Below are 20,292 nucleotides of genomic sequence, written 5' to 3'. Positions count from 1 at the left end.
TCTCGGCCTGGAGGAGGACACTTAGCAATAGATAATGCATTTGTCCTCCACTCAGTGGCCAGGCACTCAAAAGACCTGGGCTTATAGGTTTGATTTACTGAAAAGTGTCTTTCGAAGCTGAAAAGCGGGCAATGCATCAGCTATTGGGGAACATCTCGATGGGTTTCATCAGCTCGTGGGCAACTGTTGATTTCAGAAAGTTTAAAATGGTGCAGGTAGCTCATGAACCCGCCATGGCCGGCGAGGATTTGTGTGAATTCAAAGCTCATAGCTTCTTTTTCCTGAAATAGTTAAAAAAATCAGTGTGCCGTCATGATATGTGCCAATGAATTTCAGGATCTTATTCGTCATCGATAAAATAAGTAAACTTAATCTTATTTTAAATTAACTGACCGGGACGAAATGTTGTTTTTTACAGTTGCCAGTGCGTTCCCGGATTCACGGGAATGCGTTGCGAGACCAACATTGACGACTGCGTCAACAACACGTGTCAAAATAACGCGTCGTGCGTCGACCAACTGAACTCGTACACCTGCCAGTGTCTGCCGGGATACACAGGTAAATATATTCAAATATGGACGCCATCACTCTCTCCGGGCCCCAGGCCACATAAGGCACGGGGTGGAGCCGGCTGAACAGTGTTGGTTTTATCATAAATGTTTTGGGATTGTCCAAATGTTTGTACGCAGGCTGAATTTCCAACCTAGGGAGTTATTTAGATCTAAATTTGTTACAACAGAGAGGGAAAATATTTGTATAGGCAATATGGAGGTCTAGGTATTTACAGGGATTATCATCTGTTATTGGCTGGTTTAAGTAGCCTCTTTACACACTGGGTTACATTCACCATTTTGCCTATGTTTTAACATTCACATTTCCTTAACTCTTCCATCTATCGACTTTTGTAACGCAAAAGAGCTGAAACCTTTATAATGTGGGTGAGATTCATCCAAATGAACCATTTCACCTACTAGGTAATGCCTAAAAACAATTTTGATTTTTTTATACTTCTTATTTTAGTTAGTTTGATCAACAATGTTTAGAGTATATCCGAATGTTTGTAGACAGGCTAGATTTCCTCCCTAGGGAGATTTAGATCTAAATTTTCAAATGGTTCAGCCGGATGAATCTTACCAAAATGATAAATGTTTCAGCTCTTTTACTTCACAAAAGTCAACAAATGGAAAGTTGAGGAAATGTTGATGCTTAAACATAGACATAATGGTGAATGTTACTCAGGTCATAAGCTTAGACTTCTATATTCCCTTCTCAAAAATGATTTCCTTCCCTGTTGCAACAAATTTAGTTCAAATAATAATGTATTTATGAATGATTTTCAGATGAAAAGTGCTCCGTTAAGATTGTCTTCTGCCCGGCGGGGGAGAGTCCGTGCGGCGCCCGAGGCACGTGCGTAGACCACTCGACCCACTATACGTGCGATTGCCTGCCCGGCTACGCGGGACACAACTGCTCGCAGAACATAGACGACTGTGCCACCCACATGTGTCAGGTAAGCAAAGCATCCAACCAATGGAGTAAATGGTGCCATGCCAATTTTCTTAAATATAATGGAATTAATATTTTGGTGACTTGTGTGAAGGGTCACGAAATAATGATCCCGTGATCAAACTCCACTCTCCACACCATGATTTGGGGGGGGGTGGGGTTCGAATTTCTATTTGTGAGCCATTTATAACTTGCCCCCAAAATTGAAATATTTGGGTAAATCATATTCTGCCACTGCCTGCCGCAAGTTCGCGGCCATCGTTCTGAACTCGTCACGATCCTGGGCCAGCTTAATAATTTCTGAGCCATGATGCTCTTGTACGTCCCATACCCCGCCTGCCCTCTATCTGCCCTTCCACAATATGTTTGTAGGGTCCATAGTCCATAATCGATGTTAAATTAGTTCACCTGAAGTAGAATAATGACCGACGATGCAATGTCATCATTTTCTATCGAATCCAATACATTTGTATAATGCAACTCTTATAGTATTGCACGTCAAACTGGGAGCATTGTTCTGCAGTACATTCACACCGTCCCTACCATGAAGAAATGAACTACGAAGGAACGTCGTCTATAAAGAGACAGGACGCAGCCAACATCAGTCAGCCCGCTCAGTTAGTCGGCCCAACAAGATCAGTTCAGTTTGCTCAGCTCCAGCATGTAGTTCAAATCCAGTCTCTTCAACCCATCATCGACGTAACACTCGTCCGACATAATTCATTATTTATTCGCCATATAATAAATAAAGATTGAACAGCAACCTCTTGTCTTCTCTGTCAATCTCTACCTGGGGTAGGAACTCCAACCAACCCTCAACAACCTTTTCCTACAAGTTGAAGAAAGCACACTTCTCATTGTGGAATATGTGACCAAATCAAGAGGCTTTCTGGCTTTTGACAGTAGTCAGTAACTTTCTCTCTTTGTTCATGATGCCTTAAACCCCTTCATTAGGGACACAATCAGTCCGTGAGATTTGCGGTGTCCTTCTTCACAACCATAGTTCGAAGGCTCCAATTTTATTCATCGTTGAGAATTTCAAAGCACAACCCTCCACTTTATGAAAATTAAAAAATATTCTTATCATTATTTATTATAGGTGTAGGATTAGGTTGTCGAGGGTTGGAGCTCCTACTCTAGTTGGAGATTAATAGAAGACACGAGATTGTTGTTTGATGTTTATTTATTACATGACAAATAAGACACAGCACTTGGTTGTGTAGTGTGAGCGTAGCGGCGATGATGGGTTGAAGAGAATGCACTTGAACTACATGCCAAAACTGTGTGGCTGATTGATCTGGAGTGACTGACGTTGACTGGTCGACTGAACTGAACCGAACTCAACTGGGCGTCGAGTGCACCCTGTGGTCTCCTTGTTGTTCGTCTCTCGATGGTAGGGACGGTGTTAATGTACTGCAGGACAATGCTCTCGTGTTTCGCAGAATGTAATGAATTGAATTCAAAAGAAAATGCTTCTTATAGTCATCGCCTTATAATTTCAGGTGATATTATTTAGCACGATCATGGGCTATGGACCCCACATAGGCAGGCATCCTTTGCTGGCGCGCCGATATCCCGGGTACTGCTTTTTGTTTGCGTTTTACTTCCTTCGAAGCATCCAATAGTTTTTTGGTCCGGTTCACTGAAACAGAATTGACGACCAGGTTTGGTAATTTATTCCAGTCTAAAACCACCCTTCTGGAAAGGATGTTTACCTCGGAATTCAGGTGGAATTGGTGACGGTAAAGTTTCCATTTACGATCCTGCAAAGTGGTGTTGGGGTTCAATCTATCTCGCGCAGGCGAGAGTCATATTAATTTAACATTTTAAATGTTTCTATCCAGTCCTCTCTTTTAGCACGTCTGAATGAATAATTCGTTTCCAGAACGGCGGGACGTGTGTCGACGGCGTGAACGACTACACCTGCCTCTGTCCGGCGGAGCACGCCGGCCGCTACTGCGAGCTGGGTCCGGCGCTCTACCCGGCCGCGTCGCCGTGCGCCCACCACGAGTGCGTGCACGGCGTGTGCTATCTGCCGCAGCGCGCGGACTCCCCCCCTTCGGAATACCTGTGCAAATGTGCGCCCGGATACTCGGGTAATACTACTACTACTACTACTACTACTATCATCGCGTGGGGTAGTCAAAGAGGATGGACTACCATCTACTAAACTTCTATCTTGACATTTTCTAGCTTCTTTAACATTCACACATATTGTTATAAATGCCCTTTTTGGCTATTTTCCCTTAAGATTTCGGTTTATTCAGATAATCAGTTATACCACCTATTTCTTGGTCATTCTCGTCCTACGTTACCATTCATATTCATCCTCGGAAAAAAATAACTCATTTCAATTACTTTTGGTGATTCTCCAATGTAATGTTTCGTAGTTCCTGTACCGCGATTATGAACGCTATCTTCGTCTGTACATATCAAGACGGTACACTTAACTTCTGTTCTATCTCTATCTACCTCGGTATGTTCTACCGACTTGTCATCTTGATGTCATATGATCGAATCTAACCAATGAATGACCCCGAAAATTTGGTCCGTAAAAAAATAATTTAAAATAGTTCGCATTCATATTTTAAATAGGCTTCTGTGATAAAAAGTACCCACTTCAAAGGGTTTATAAATTCTCCCAATTCAAACGAAAAATTCACTCAGGAAGATAGTAAAACAGATGGAAAAATATAGTAATTAAATTCATTTTTTATAGTGGCAACACTTAACGCCTAGATGCTGTTATATGTTAATATGTCAAAATCTAGGCGTTCGTTTTAAAAACTGTCAGTTATGTCAGAATTCAATTCGACTTCAAAATTGACTAATTTCTCTCTCATATTTTTAATAGGCTTTTAAGCTTAAAAGTGCCTACCTCAGAATGATTAAAAATTAAAATAAATCATAATTAAAGGAAAAATTGCTCCGTGGAGCAAATTTTTTGTCTCTTAATGCGTAGATATGCGTATTTATAATTTTGTAATTTTTTGCGCCACGACAGCCCAGGAGACAGTGTTACAGTGGTGAATTACATCACAGAACACCCATGCTTGAGAAAAATCACAATATAATTTTTGTGTTCTCACCGGGAATCGAACCCGGAACCTTCCGTGCGTGAGTCAAGCGTCTTGACCACTACACCACGGAGGCCGCCGTTGAGGGGTACTAGACCCGTCGGTACAAACCGATGTGCTTACATCTAAACTTGAATATGGGGGGATCGGTAGTGTATCTTCGTAATCGCTCGGGAGAATTTATCTCCGACTGTACCGTCATGGTGAAGGTGTGACGCCCGTAGCTTCCCATCATAATCGCGGCCCTGGTCTGGTACCTGAAGCATGAGACTGGTCACCTTACCTTTTATGTAACAAAACATGATCTAGATACTCCGCGATTGGAGTACCGATTCAGAGCCCTATGCAGCCCTGGGTGCGGATCAGAAAATTATGAAGTATAATAGAATTTATATGCATGTTTTCACTTACGTTGGAGTTCTTACTTGGTTGAAAATGTTGCCATTTGAAAACGTTTCATTGAGTCAGTGTGAAACCATTCAGACATGGCAGTTCTAGATGATACCTTTTTTTGCAGGGAGGCTGTGCGAGTATCTCACGTCTCTTACGCTGGGCTACAACAACTCGTACGTGGAGCTGGAGCCGCTTCGCACGCGCCCGGAGGCCAACGTGACTCTCGTCTTCAGCACGCTGCAACAGAACGGCGTCTTGATGTACTTCGGCCAACAGGAGCATCTGGCCGTGGAGCTGTTCAATGGACGCATCAGGGCGAGCTTCGATATCGGAAATCATCCCGTCTCTACGATGTACAGGTGAAAAATTGGCAAACGTTATTTCCTTGTCAGCTCAAATTTTGTTATGTTGAAATTTTTATGATTGAATTTTTTTTTAAAAAGATTTTAAAACATCACTTGTCTATTTCTCTAAAAAATCCTGATTTTGCAGTTACCTGGCTGTAGTAATTACCCCAGGATATTAAAGTGCGTCAAGTGACCACTCAAAATAGTTAACTTTTCCTTTTCTGTCCCAAAAACATCCACGCGTTACGGCGCTGTGCAGTCATTACACATGCAAAAAGTGTGAGATTTAAAAAATGTATTATTCATAATCAATTGCTTTAATTATTTATAGTTGAAGTCGAAAGTGATAATAGTTTTCATCTAATTGGTAAAAACATAAAAAAAACCACTAGCTCATGCTCGCAGCGCGGGCGGAGAACCGCCCCTGCCGAAAGTCGGGAAGCTACTAGAAACTTTGCTGTTCGCCCATGTGACGCGTAAAATTGTCTCAATCGCTCCCAAATATACCTATACTATCGAAAGTGAGACGTAAGGGTGTGTGAGATGATTATATATTCGGATTTCTCTTTTATTACATACTCCGCAACATACGACACATTGGTAAACTTTCTAAGTGATTTATCTCCAATTTTTGATAAAACGCTTTTTCTGTTCCATTGCTTATTCAATCATTAATTATTTAACAAAAAAAAATTAACCGATATGTAAATGTATTACAGAGTTAATACCGTTAATCTTAACCCACAATTTATTATATTTACGGAGATATAACTGGAAAGTGAGAGCCTACTTTGCTAAATTTTGGAATTAAGTTGTGTTCACAAAAATAATAATTATAAAATAAATAATTTTGAACGTTTTATTTCTAGCTTCGAAATGGTTTCTGATGGGGCCTATCACAAGGTAGAGCTTTTGGCCATCAAGAAAAACTTCACCTTCCGCATCGACGGGGGCTCTGGCCGGACCATTGTCAACGAGGGCCCGAAGGAGTACCTCCGCCTGGCCAGCCCCCTGTACCTGGGGGGCCTGCCCGAAGGACCCGCCAGGGAAGCCTACACCAAGTGGCATCTCAGGAACATCACCAGCTTTAGAGGTAAGGCAGTAATTTTATCGGAAAATTCGGGCCATATCTTCACAATGCCGGTATTGCACAATAATTAATAAGGCAGTACATCGGCAGTTCAATGTGTATCTTGTTCATTTTTGATACATGAAGAAAAAATGATCAGTTTTGGCTTCAGGTACCAGTCCAGGAAGATTTGACGTCAATCTTGCCACTAATGGAACGTTGGACCTCAAATATCCTGTGTGTAGGGTTTCCTTTTTCAGGAATCATCATCCAGGATTCTGACTTTATTTCACAAGCAGAACTGTGTTTCTCATCTTCCTGGATACTGGATACATACATGGTACAATAACAAATGCATATTAACAACGCAATTCAATAAAGTGCTGGTTTTGAACCCTTCATAATGGGAATAGGATAAATAGAACATCTATAGGCAATTGCTTCATTTATTTATAAATTAAATCAAATGTGATAATATTTTAAATCTTATTGCTAAAAATACAAAAAAACTTTGTTGCGCATGGTTGCAGGTTGTTTCAAAGAGGTGTGGATTAATCACAAGCCCGTAGATTTTACAAACGCCGCTCGTCAAGTGCGCATCACACCCGGCTGCGCTCTATCGGAAGATGCGGAGATGGAGCCTACCGCGGACATGCTGGGAGACATCAGAAACACCCAGGTAACTGACGGGCTGTACGACGACCATCGCTCTTCTCCGGAGAGAACACCTTCCATTCCTCGTCATAGCACATCATTTTCCAGCTGTTCCTTTTCCATTCAAGGTGGCTAGACTTAGAAATGAGCCACCTCTTCATATAAAGAATGCACCTTCTCTAGCCACCTTCGAGAAACGACTGAAACATTACATTGATCACTTTGGTTTCAAATTCCGCATCCTTTAATATGTACAACATAATGTACTTTTCAAAAGTTAATATGTGCAAGCTCTATCTCTCCATTGAAAAACAGCTGTTATTTTTAATTAATTAGGTTTTTTTTTCGTGGATGTATCTTTTGATATATATTTTCGTTATTAGTATAAATTTTTGACCAACTCTTCTTTTGACCAGTCTGTTTTTCGGTTGGCTGGAAGATATTGCATTTAGCAATAAGTCTGCCAATGCAATTATTATTTGTACTTGAAGTTTCAAATATCTAAAATAAAATAAAACATTCCTTTCTCATTAGATATTATCATCATTATTTAAATACTCAAATGGCATTGAAACATTGAGCCATTAATCTTTTTATTTATAAAACCTACTAATATTAAAACGTAAACTATTGTTCAGCAATGCTTTTTTAATGTAATGAAGGGGAAATAAAAAAATAAAAAATACAACACAGTAAGACAATGAGAATAGTACATAAAACAAAATTTTATTTAATTATGTAGAAAGAAAATGAACAAACCATAAAACATGACTATTTGACTAAAGACATCAAGCTACTTGAAAAAGTCCAAAGATGTGCTTAAAAAATTTCCAAATTACTCAAAAGGATGCCCTACCGTGGTAGATTAAAAGCAGTAGGACTTGCATCATTGGAAGAACGAAGGAAGAGAGGGGACTCCATAGAAACTTGTAAGATACTCAATAATTAATAGCTGCTGCATGAGATGTATCAAAAAAAAATAGGGGGTCATAACTGGAAGCTTTATAATCTCCAATTCTACCGCAATCTTAAGAAAAACATTCCTTTCAGCAAGGTAGTTTCCGACTGGAATAAATTGTCAAGCCTAGTTGCCCATTCCATTTTGGTCTGCCAGTTCGAAAACCGTTTTGATACTTTTTTAAAGGAAGAAGAACTTGGATAAAAAGCAGTACACGAGATATTTTAGGCGTATCAGCAAAGGCTCCTTGCCTACAACGAATAATAATAATAAAACAATTGGCTATCTCATTAAAGTTACTCTTACATTGGATCATTTCAACAAGCTCTGGAGACCAATATGTTCTAGTAATAACTCTATAAATTGTGTGTTTTCAGGACGCCTGTACACCGAACCCTTGCAAGCGCGGCGGCAAGTGCATCCAGGAAAGCGACTCCAAGAGCGACTACTCCTGCCGGTGCAAAGTCGGCACTAGGGGACTGCACTGCGAGATGCTGGCTTCAGTCGGTGAGTGAATTACGCAATGAACTGAAACTGACAAAGAGTTGAGGGGTCAGAAAGGCTCCTGAGTACAGTTGGTGATGGACAGAAGTGTACAAGGTTGATGTTTGATGCGCATGTAAATGCATGCCGAATAAATAATGAATTGAATTATGGTGCGCGAGTATTTATTTATTTATTTGACGGACTTATGCAGTCTATTCTAACGATGGTAAATACAATTTCTTATAATTAATGCAGGCACTAATAAAATAAAATACAACTAAATAAAATTAAAGCTAGGACAAAAAAAATAAAAATTACTACCTCAAGACAAGTTCCGGTCTATCTTAGTGAATTTTTAAAACTATAAAGACTTACACCAAAAAAGTCCAAATCTTGTCTCGAGTTTACAATACGACACGGTCGGGACATTGATGCATGCGAGCCATAGTTTGTGCTGTCTTGATCGAGGAACGGCGCATTATTATTTCGCAACCGGCGGATTTGAACTAGCAAGGATGGGTTCTTGTTTTCTAATGACAAAGGCGGGGGTTCGAATCCTTACCTTACGGGCTCCAGTTTTTTTTTTTGCAATTATGTTTTTTTTCAATGCATTTTTTAAAATCAAATGTTTGTGCAACATTACAAAATATTTTTATTGAAACTATTAGCCGCTAGTGCCGTTTGTTATGGATTAGTTATCAAATATAAAATTGACTGGTTTTTTATGTGCCATACTACCGCTATGGACATTTTATCAGAATTTTCGTAGCTTACCAATTTAAAATCTCACCGCTCGCCACTGACATACATAGTATCCTGGGACGCTAGAGACTTATTTTTTTTATTTATTTAAATTTCATTGATAAACCCTTACGGGTTACATACATTTATCAAAATATTTTTACTTTTAAAATTCACATTCTACTGTTAATAATAATATTTTTAACATCTTTTGTAAAGGTTGTCTGAGTCTTTTGTTTAGTTTTGTCTGGTAGTTTATTGTATAATTTCAGTCCATGGTTTATTAGTCTCGATTGTCCTTTACTCTTTTAAAAGTTTGTATATGATATTTTTCTGATATTCTCGTATTGTGTTCGTGTTTACTACAGTTTTTTTCAAGTTTTAATTCTTCGTCTACAATTACGTCGGTAGCTAATTTATGAATAAATTTTAAGGATTTTAGTTTAAAGCGCCAACAAAAAAAACGAATTCGGATCTGTTTTGGGATGCGGAAATCAGGAATACGAGACCTCGATTTTATTACCCTTTTTTTAAAAAGAAATATATGATTTATCCAAATATTTATTTTTAGGGCTATTTTTGACGAGTTGTAAATAAGTCGCCATTAGAAAATGGGAATCAAGTTTGGGTAGAATGGGATAAGTAAGTTTGTGTTTGTCCATTTAGTCAACATAGTAAGGTCTTCGTTTATGTCTTTGTTTGTTAATATGTCTGTTTGATTTTTATAAAATAGTCCAATGTCATCGGCGTACATAATAATTTTTCCTTTACAATTATACAGTGATAAGTCATTAATATATAATAGTGGACCCAAAATAGATCCTTGTGGGACTCCAAAATTTACTGTTTGTATTTAACTTTTTTTTTCATTTACAAAGGTATACTGCTTCCGATTTGTTAAGTATGATTTGAATAGTTTGCATTCTTGAGATTTTACTCCAATATCATTTAATTTTTCTATCATGGTCTCAATGCGTACCGTATCAAAAGCTTTTTTAAGGAATATTTTCAAGGAAGTTTGAGAGGGCTAACTTCTATCTTTTCAGGCGGATCTACAATACTCGGAGGACCTAAAACATCGAGCCCTAAACTGAGACAGCAAGTTAGCATTGATTCCAGTACCGGAGTAACACACGGTAAGACGAACGGTCCCAATTGGTCCCAATTTTGATGAATTTTTTTGTGTGTGTTTGAGAGGGTAACTGGTTGTATAGGATTCCGGGTAATTCCGATTGGATTCAAATTGGTCCCGGTAAGTGGCGCTGCTATCTGTAACAAACTCTGTAAAAACAAAAAACACGCTCGAAAAATTGCTGATTCGCGGGATGCGCTATCCTTTGTTCACTTTGCTACAGAACCCTAAATACAATGATTGCAATTCCTACCTTATTCTGGGTTCTGGCACCTCTATTGCTGGTACTTCTGTCGCGGCAGTCAGGATCAGATCCAACCTTGCTGTCAGGAAGGAGGGCACTTGACGAATTATACACACGGTAGATTTAATACTTATTGCTGGCAAAATATCTTTTTGCGATCGCGGTGACAATATGAGAAATGGCGCAGGAACAATATAGGTACCCGCGGTAGGAAAAATGCAACATCTTAACCAGGGTCCCGTAGGCGGTAAACAAATCCCAATGCCTCATCCTAGCAAATGTGCTAGATATATAATATACAAATATCAATGTGTGCACATGTGCACATCTCATAAAGGGTAAAACCACCAACCTTTAAGCCTATTGATTGAGTCAATATTTATTTACAAATTAAACAATTTTTTTGCATCAAAAAATTTAATGTTAGTTGATTTTAAACTTTTAATTGATATTCAGAGGATCTTGCAATTTTTTAAGATAAATAAAAGTAAAATAAAATAAATAAAACAACTTTGTTTTTAACCAAACAAGCTTCTTTGTCATTTGTTTACGTAAACCTTGTCAAAAATATCATATCCATTTTCCCGTAGCACTGAATTTTCGTTTTCGATGTAATTTTGATTGCTGTAATTGCCTTCCCAGTCGGCCTGTCGGGCTCTGGACCCGCGGGGGGCGGAGGCTCGTGCCGCAAGGAGGCGCAGCGCGAGCACACCACGGAGGGCCAGTGCCGCTCGCGCCGCCCGCTGCGCACGGCGCGCTGCCGCGGCGCGTGCCCGCGCGGCTGCTGCTCGCCGCGCAACACCAAGCGCAGGAAGGTAAGGAATCGCACTAGTCTCCAGTCTCGTTGGGTGCTACGCGGGGTAGCTGGTTTGGGCCCCTATTAGTCTGTTCATACGTATTCTTGCCATCGCAGCGCTGCGATCGCAGTTTCCTGCATGCGCGGCACTCGCATCGAGTTATTGAGAAGGAGTTGACCCTATAATGAGGTAGCTGAGTCTTGTGTACGCTTCGTAGTGCTTATTGAAAAAAATAATAGAATTCTGCGGCTTGAGAGATAAGGTTGGTAATTCGTTTCCTCATGGCGAAAAACGTCTAACCAGTCCACATTCATCGACAAATCTGATATATATTGAACACATTCACTGATTGATTCTATATTTAGCAGATGGATGATACAGCTCAAGGAAGTTCGTGATAAGGTTCACGACAACGAGCAAATTGGTATTCGATGAACGAGTTCATCGCTAATCAACGATGCACGTGCACATTATCACGACCTTCATTAAATTGTCTCACCCATCTCTTTGCCATTAAGTTATTTATTAAATGTTCTTCGTACACTTCGCAGATTTGAATGTGTGGCAATGTTTAATGTTATTCACATTTAAGAGAATCTTACAAGAGGCATAATTTTTATTTTACTTGACATTTAAACAAGCACTATGAAGCGCGCAGAGCAATCAGCTAAATCAAAATGGCATCAACTCTTCCTTAATAGGTCAGGGTAAGTATCATGCATGCGCGAAACTGCGATCGCAAATCTGCAATGGTTCAGAAATACAAATGAAACTTATTGGGTATAGGTACCTCGAGTTAATATTTATTTATTTAATATATATACGGCCTAAGCCAATAACAACAGTTACATGAAGAAACATAAATATGAATAATTACCCCATTGTAATCCGAGCAACCATGCCACTTTTCTTAGAAAACGGTGTTGGACAGACTCGATATGGTCAATATGAGTCCTGTAGAATGGAAACCAAATAGGAGAAGCGTATTCTAGATGGGGTCGAACTAGTGAGCAATAAAGAGTTTTGATGGAATTAATATTTTTGAAGTCCACCGTCACTCTATTGATAAAACCGAGAAGTTTGAGAGATTTGTTTTCAATATTATCAATGTGTTCACGATAGGAGAGTTTACTATCTAAAGTAATGCCAAGATCCTTTATTGACGAAATCATTGAAAGGGAAGTATTTTTTAGTGTAGTTGAATTGTATAGGTTTTTTTCGTCGCGAGTAAGATATTATTTAATATAAAAAAGATACAGATCCTTATATAATAATATCATATTCTTATTATCACTAAAATATTAATACCTTTAAAGCAAAATAATATTGCAACTCGCAAAAATGTTGCGTGTCTGTGGTGAAATATCTGTCAACAATTGTTTGTTCGTTCGCAGGTTCGCCTGTTCTGCGCGGACGGGTCCCGCCGCACCCGGGAAGTGGAGGTGGTGCGCAAGTGCGCGTGCGGCCGCCGCTGCGCGCGCCCCGGGCCCAACTGACTGCCCGGCGCGACCGACCCGACCCCGAGACCTGCCCGCGCTCCCCGCACCGACCCTAGCGTAAGCTCTAGTTATGTAAGCCGGCGCCGCGACGGCGAGCCCCCGTACGTCGCGGACAGCCAACAATACGAACATATTTATAAGGAAGATGAAGATCATAAAGCTAGCGCCATCCACCAAAGAAACACAATCCTCGATCACTTTCCCCGGAACCCCAAAAGTGACTATGAGAGCGACGTCAGCCACGTTAGCATTACCGACTTCAGCTTTAATAATGCGACTGACGACGACGAATCTGAATCCTTGATCATCGTCCCCGAAGAAATCGAAAACATCGCACGAGATAGCAAAGCCATCGAAAGCGACGATTTATCTCATTTTGAGTTCGAAATCGATGATTTTTCTGTCTCTTCGCCGGATCCGACGCTACTTCCGTCATCGACGGAAACGCTTCTTCGTTTAGAAAATGAATTATTCGAAGATATTGCCAAATTAAACGCACGACCAAATAAAGAAGTCGTTAAAGATCTTTTGAACGATGACGCCATACCTTTTCATTTAGAAGCTTCATCCACTTTCGATGAAGTCCACGTAACATACACAGAAGACCCGACTGTCGGTAGCAGTAGTGCTGCGGATGTGATGTACGAAACTTCAACGCAGATTGACGATGGTAAAAACCACAGTTCCACAGTCAAAAACGATGAAGATTCTGATCTATTTTACTCCTTGGAGGACGGAGTGATTGATCAGATTTACGCATTAGTGAAGAAAGATGTGGAATCAAAAATATCCCCCGTTATAAAGGATGGAAATTTTACTACTAAAGATTTTGATATTCTCGTATCCGAGGTTCATAACGAATTATCACTCAAGACTGAGTTCAATGCATATTTTCGAGCACTGGTCTTGATTGAATCCAATACATACGAAGGGCGATATGACAGTTTAAATATCACCCACGAGATGATTGTCAAAGATCTTCGATCGTATTTTGATAGGGTCTACAAAACTATTTTTAATATAACAAAGAAATCCATGTCAATTGATCAAAGCCTTAATATGGAAAGTGAGTTGAATGATCAGGGAGTCGATGTTCGAGATGTTGCGTTGGCTCTTCCGAGCAGACAAGATGCTACGGACGATTACTTCGATACCTTGGAATTGAAGAACACAGATGAAGAAGTGAAAAAACGAAACCGAGTCAACGGAGATACAGAAATAAATGCTCGCGATAAAGCCTTTAAGACATTCGACACTCCGAGTGGACGTGTCAAAATCCTCTATCAAGTTAGTGAAAAAGATCAGAAAAAAGTTCTCAAGGTAGCGGAAGGGACGGTCGTGGAAACTATTCAAAATACGGGCAAATTCCTTCAGGAATCCGAAAAACATAAGGTGTCTGCAGTCATGACGTCCGATGGTAAAATCGGCATCCTTGTCAAAGCTAAACCTAAGGTCGGCGACCACGTCACCGACACGGATCAGTCGGACGACAGGAGTTATCCAAATCCCAAAATGGTGCCTACCAAAGTTCTCGACAGCGAATCCATATTAAAAACTACGGTGCTCCATCCGGTTTTAGGAACTCGGGATGCGTTCGATACGAGCAGAACCGTTCTCAAACCGGTCGGAACCAATGTGTGGACCGCCCACAGAAACACGAACGATGCCAAGGCTAAGGTCGACAATTTAGGAGAGGTGCCGTACGATGACGATTATTACGACGAAGACGATATAACGACGAGGAAATCTCAAATCGACTTGCGAAATAATCTTTCGGGAATAAAGAGCAATACGGATAACGAAGTAACGGAAAAGATGACTGTAGAAATTGAAAAAAGTGAAGAAGCCGAAATTACAGATCTCACCGAATCGCGTGGTAAAAATGTGATCCGAACATTTGACGAAGATTTCTTAAAAGGGTTACAGAAAAATGCCACCGAAGATGTGCGCAACCGGAAACCTGAATACTCCGGAGGATTGAGGAATCCCAATTCGATAGATTACAGAAAAAACCACGAGAAATCCGTTTATTTGAATATGTTAGATATCTTAGGACCTGATTCGCGGGACGTTATCCAACTCTTGAAAGACGTGAAACACGTCAGTAATGATCGTTCTTCCGGAGGTAAAAAACTATTTTCAAAAGAGATCGCCAGCGAAAACGAAAGGAGAACGTCACCAGAAGAAATTAAACCTATTTTTAACAGGAATCCTTCAGATGTAGACCGGAAATCGCACGACGAAGAGATCAGAGTCGTAGAGGACACAAAAATTCTGGACAATCGCAACGAAGATAGAGATGCGCGAAGGAATCGAGTGGATTTCCATCTCAATCGAAACCTAAACTCTGATTTTGAAAACGACAAAGAACACGGAAGCACACATCGAAACCTCGACGAAATTTGGTCTTCGGACAGTGAAGAAGAGCTAGCTGAAGACTCGATGGTTAGAATCATCCCTGTCCACACGGGGCATTCGATCTTCCAAAGAGTCGGGCCTAAGAAAGACCGGATCGATCCGATAGCCGGAACGGTTCCATCCATCCGGAATTTAGACTTCACAACGGAACACAACGATGACAGACTCATCTTTAACAACTCTTCGCAGAAGAGAGTCGGCAACTTGAATTTCCTACTGATATTTTGTACAATTGCTTTAGGATACTTCACAGTATTATCGTGGATAAGGTTTCACACGAGAGTGTTCAATTTGATACAAATGCCGTGGTGACGGAAGTATTACTACGAGAATATACATTACCCTAATTTATTTTGCAAATTTAAAATTATATTGAAACAGACTCTACTAACCTACTCGTAACATAACCATCGCTAAAATTACCCCATCCGACCTTATCCGGTCCAATGTATAATATGAAATAGTGACCTTACTTATATCAGAAAAACAAACTTGACCTAACCTTACTTTTGTAATAATCAATCTCACCTCATTTTACCCATATGTTATAAAAAACAATCTGAACGGACCTTACTTTTATAAAAAGCAACATGACCTAATCTTCTTACTTGCATGAAAATCAATCTGACCTAACTTTGCTTATACAAAAAGTAACCTGACTTTATTTACATGAAAATCGATCTGACTTAAATTTACTCATGTAAAAAGCGACATGACCTAATCTTACTTATATAAAAAGCTATTTGACCTAACATTAACCTATCTCAGACTGACAAATATACAAAATAACCACCCCTAAGTTAAAAAATGGATAGTTAATTTATTTATTTTAAGTTTTAGCTTTAACTCACTAAAAACGGTACCTAATTTATTGGCTATAAATATATTTTTTACATGTTTTAATATTTATTTTTGCTTGCCATACTTTATGATGGAAATGTACGCATCGATGATTCAGTGGATTTGTCAAATATTTCTAGAACTAATTTTAAATACGGTCTAATTGAAAGTGAAATTTCGTTTTCCAAATAAACGCCCGATGAACGCCAAGCGCGCAAAAAATGAGATTTTAAATTTTAATTTATTGCGACTATTTTAAGAGCAGCTAGCTATAAGTGTATATGTCTCTACATAGCTAACTCCCTTAATATACGGCTAGTGTTATTATTGAGTGCGTTAACTGTGGTAGTGTGGCAATTCCTCGAGGGACACCATTCTTCGCATCTATGTACGACTGAACTAAAAAGAATCTACTTTTTGGGAAATTGCAAAAGAAGAATGTGAATTGTGACGCCTTCGTATTCTTTCGTCGATTGCTTCATATTTTTCGAAGTAAGCACCGAATTTTGAGTTAAAAATTATACCAAAGGCATTCAGCTATGAGAATCTACGAAAAAAAGCGTAATAAAAATCTTTTTTTTTAAGACCAGATCGCATTCACACCATCGTCTTCCCACAAAATTTATTAAAAAAAGATGGCTGACAAGCAAAACAAGTAGTACAGTAAAAAGCACCGACTGTTTACATCGGTCTACTGTAAGTTATGTTCAGTATGTCGGTCCCTTCCGCGTACGTGTCACCATTGTTTATCGTTTCACTATACGCCCGACTAACTGAGCAAGACAGAGACAGGAGATATCTTACGACTAATAAAAGAGCATTACTTACCGGTGAAAAGTTAAACCATCGATTTTCTAGGTCGATCTTAGCGTACATATAGGCATTTTAGTAATTGCGAGGAGAAAAGTAGCCAGGGACTGCTCGCAAGAGACTAAAGTCCGTTCTACCAAACATACGTATGCCAGTTGGCCGCAGGTTGAAGGACCACGTTTCGAACATACCTCATTGATTGTCACAGCCTTCCGTCGACTTTTTGCCTCATTCTAATATCTTTCTCAGTTGCCTATTCCAAGGCCGCGAGAATCTCCGCTTGGCGTTCATCGGGTGAATGATCTATAACAATGTATGTATTGGTCACATCTCTATGTTATAAACATTGTCAGGATCGTGCAAAAGTTGCGAATCTACAAACAATCAGCCCTCAAGCCCGATCATCTGTCACGTGGTGGCAGATAAGTCTTACGCTCTAGGGGAAAGTGAGATACGGCAGTTTCGCCCACCATATTCCGCACATGTGCTGTGAAGACTTGTGTAGCCTCAATAGCCTCAGATGCAAGTAAAAATGCCGGTTGACAAAGAAGAAAAACTGCCAGAACCTTTTATAGTTCGTTTTTGTCCAACAGACCATTTTTGACGAAACTGAGTTAAGTGTTCGGGAGTTCTGAGAAAGCCTTCATTTATAAAATTCAAAGTAAAAATATATCAAAATAAATAAAACAACTTTGTTTTAAACCACTTTTTCTGCACAAACCTGCATTCTACACAACTAATATATATTTATATATATTTTTTACACCTTTTATCAAAATACAATTTAACGTTCACTTTGCCCAGCTAACAAGGGTACATACCCCGTTCCAAGCTAGGCAATTACATTCTAATATATGAAAATAGTTAACAAATTAATAGAGAGCACAGACTAAATCAAATATAAACTTATTCATATATATACACACATATATACACACACACATACATACACCCATGCGCAAACACATTCATACATTCATAAAAACATAGACAATTTATTTATGCGAAGTTTCATGGTTGCCATCTATAAATATATTTTTAAAATTATTCCTTATTTTCATATTTTATTTTCGACATCCAGTAAGAATCTCCAATCCGTGGCATGCATCAACTTTTCTGACTCCCTACGACCGATGTCATAAAAGAGCGAGGTCAACATCTTCCGCGACTTGACGACACTCTTGTCTTTCCACGATTCTGGCAAAAGGTTATGGACCTTTTTTCCTACGTAATAGTGTTGTCTCGATGCCAGAGCAGTGTTGACCCCTTCACTTAGTATCAGATCCCTATTAGAGTATCTTGTATTATGGTTGTGGTTGACGCTCGGGTAAATGTATCTATTGATGTGTGTAACCACTACCGTCTTCAATATATACTGTTGAATAATATTCAGTACTCAGAATTCTTTGAAGAGCAAGTCACTTGGATAACGAAATGTTTTTTAAAAAAAATAATAAAGGTTATATTTTTTAAATAATATATGTTCTTATATTATCCCAAATCATTCAAATCAAAATCACAAAGGTCTACAAATATAATTAAATTGTAATGATTGCGGTTCAATCTATTTTGGAGAAACTTAAAGAAACTTCAATATTTGAGTAGAAGAACACTCAAGGTGCCTAAATAATAATCATTTTTCTGAATTCGCAAACTATCTGACAGAAAATAATCATAATTTCAATAAAGAACTGGATTAAAAAAACTTCATGTTGAAAATAAAATATTTAAATTAGACAACAAAGCGATTCACAATTAGAAAAAAAAAAACACTAATAATTAAATAAACAATATTTCTTTTAGTCCACTCCTGTCTAGTTTCGAAAATATGCATCGCAAATTACCACCCTTTTAGGAAAAACAAGACTTGATTTACTGACTAGCCCACGTGTAGTATTTAAGTAAACGTGGATAAAATAAAATAGAAAATATTTTTTTAAGTAAACCTCGACGAAGAAGCTTGTTTGCTTTGAAACCGGTCGATGGAAAAAAATAGAAAATTAGTGGTTAACAAGAGAGTTGTTTTATTTATTTTATTAATATGAATAGTCAGAAAGTTGGTGCGAAAATTGTTTAAGGGGTTTTTTTAACAAATGTTGTATTTAGCTGTGGTCATTATTTTTTTATGCCGATGTAGGAAAAAAAAACTTTAAAGGTCTTTTTCTGCAGATTTGTGTTTCGGTCTGTTGGACAAAAACAAACTGAAGCGACGAGCAAAAACTCCCTGCAATCTTTGTAGCCTCGGCGTCCTCCTGAAGTGCATATGTACTTCGGTGCATTGAGTAAAGTAAAGGATCTGTACTGCCAGAACCTAGATCTACAGTTACAAAGGGTGTATTCTAACAAGCCGCAGTGCCCCATACTAGTACCATACCCTAAAAGTACCAGTGGTGGTATCCGGAATCTTCACTACCCCTGGAGAGTGGTTAATTTGGGGATTTTTATTTTTTTAACACGACGACACTTTGCTTTATACAATGGCCACACTGATGATAGTAATGCTTAAAATGTCCCAATAATCTTCTTAACTCTTAAAACACTGTAATAAATAATCCCTTTGAGCGCGGTGATGTAACATCGTGTTGCCGCTAGTAAAATACGGAATATTCTAAAGTTCAGACATTTGAAAGAAGATAAAAAAACATGGATACATACTGTTGAATAATTACTTTTCCATCATTTATGCAAGGAAACATTTAATTTAGCCCTGTTAGCTAAAATTAAATTTAAAATCATAAATACGGCGCTCATATAACGCACGCGCGTTCCCCATCACTGCCATCAACCGACTGAAAACTGAATTTGTTTTACACAACACCCGCCACAGAACAGCGTCTCTGTCTTCCTTATTGCGAGTTGTATCTTCGTGCTCTCTTTTATACAGATGTGTTGCTGAATTAACGGACATTCATTCTTCGCGTGGAAAGGATAAATATTTTTTGTATTAACATCCAGCATAGTTATACACATTTTACTTTCCAAAACCGGCGTGAAAATGTTCATTTGAAGATTACGAAAAATACGAGTTCACGAGTTTTGTGTCCTGTGTCGACTAGTGCGACATCACAGCCACTCAAGAGTTGATTGAAATCATATTTATTTGACGTTTTATGATCAGTGTGGCCAGATATGGGGTTAGAGAAGATTCAGAATACCACCACAGTAATCTGCTAATAATTTCAACTATTGCGAAGACGAATAATTTGAAACTTTCGCTCGGTCTAAAGTATTAAGTAATAAAATAACCCAACGAAGCTGTCTCTCTGTGGTTCATATTGTAAAAAATAGATTAAGGAATTAAGTGTATTAGCTTTAGCCTAA

General features: G+C 38.9%; 1 protein-coding gene across 1 annotated transcript; it reads left to right on the top strand.

The window, feature by feature from the left end:
* Positions 1 to 421: 421 nt before the first annotated feature.
* LOC148272362 (protein slit-like) lies at positions 422 to 14,202 on the top strand. The gene is made up of 10 exons (XM_088240149.1): positions 422 to 558; positions 1,341 to 1,510; positions 3,392 to 3,602; positions 5,101 to 5,335; positions 6,193 to 6,416; positions 6,923 to 7,071; positions 8,382 to 8,511; positions 10,278 to 10,367; positions 11,250 to 11,422; positions 12,799 to 14,202. Exons 1-10 carry the CDS (start codon positions 447 to 449, stop codon positions 12,898 to 12,900), a joined length of 1,596 nt encoding a protein of 531 aa, XP_088096275.1. The 5' UTR covers positions 422 to 446; the 3' UTR covers positions 12,901 to 14,202.
* Positions 14,203 to 20,292: the final 6,090 nt, after the last annotated feature.

Source organism: Micrasema longulum, unplaced genomic scaffold, assembly GCF_059751315.1.
Source record: "Micrasema longulum isolate JH-2025_06_02 unplaced genomic scaffold, ASM5975131v1 h1tg002359l, whole genome shotgun sequence".
NCBI lineage: Eukaryota > Metazoa > Arthropoda > Insecta > Trichoptera > Brachycentridae > Micrasema > Micrasema longulum.
Note: the sequence above shows the minus strand (reverse complement) of the source record. Positions and strands in the feature narration are given on the sequence as shown.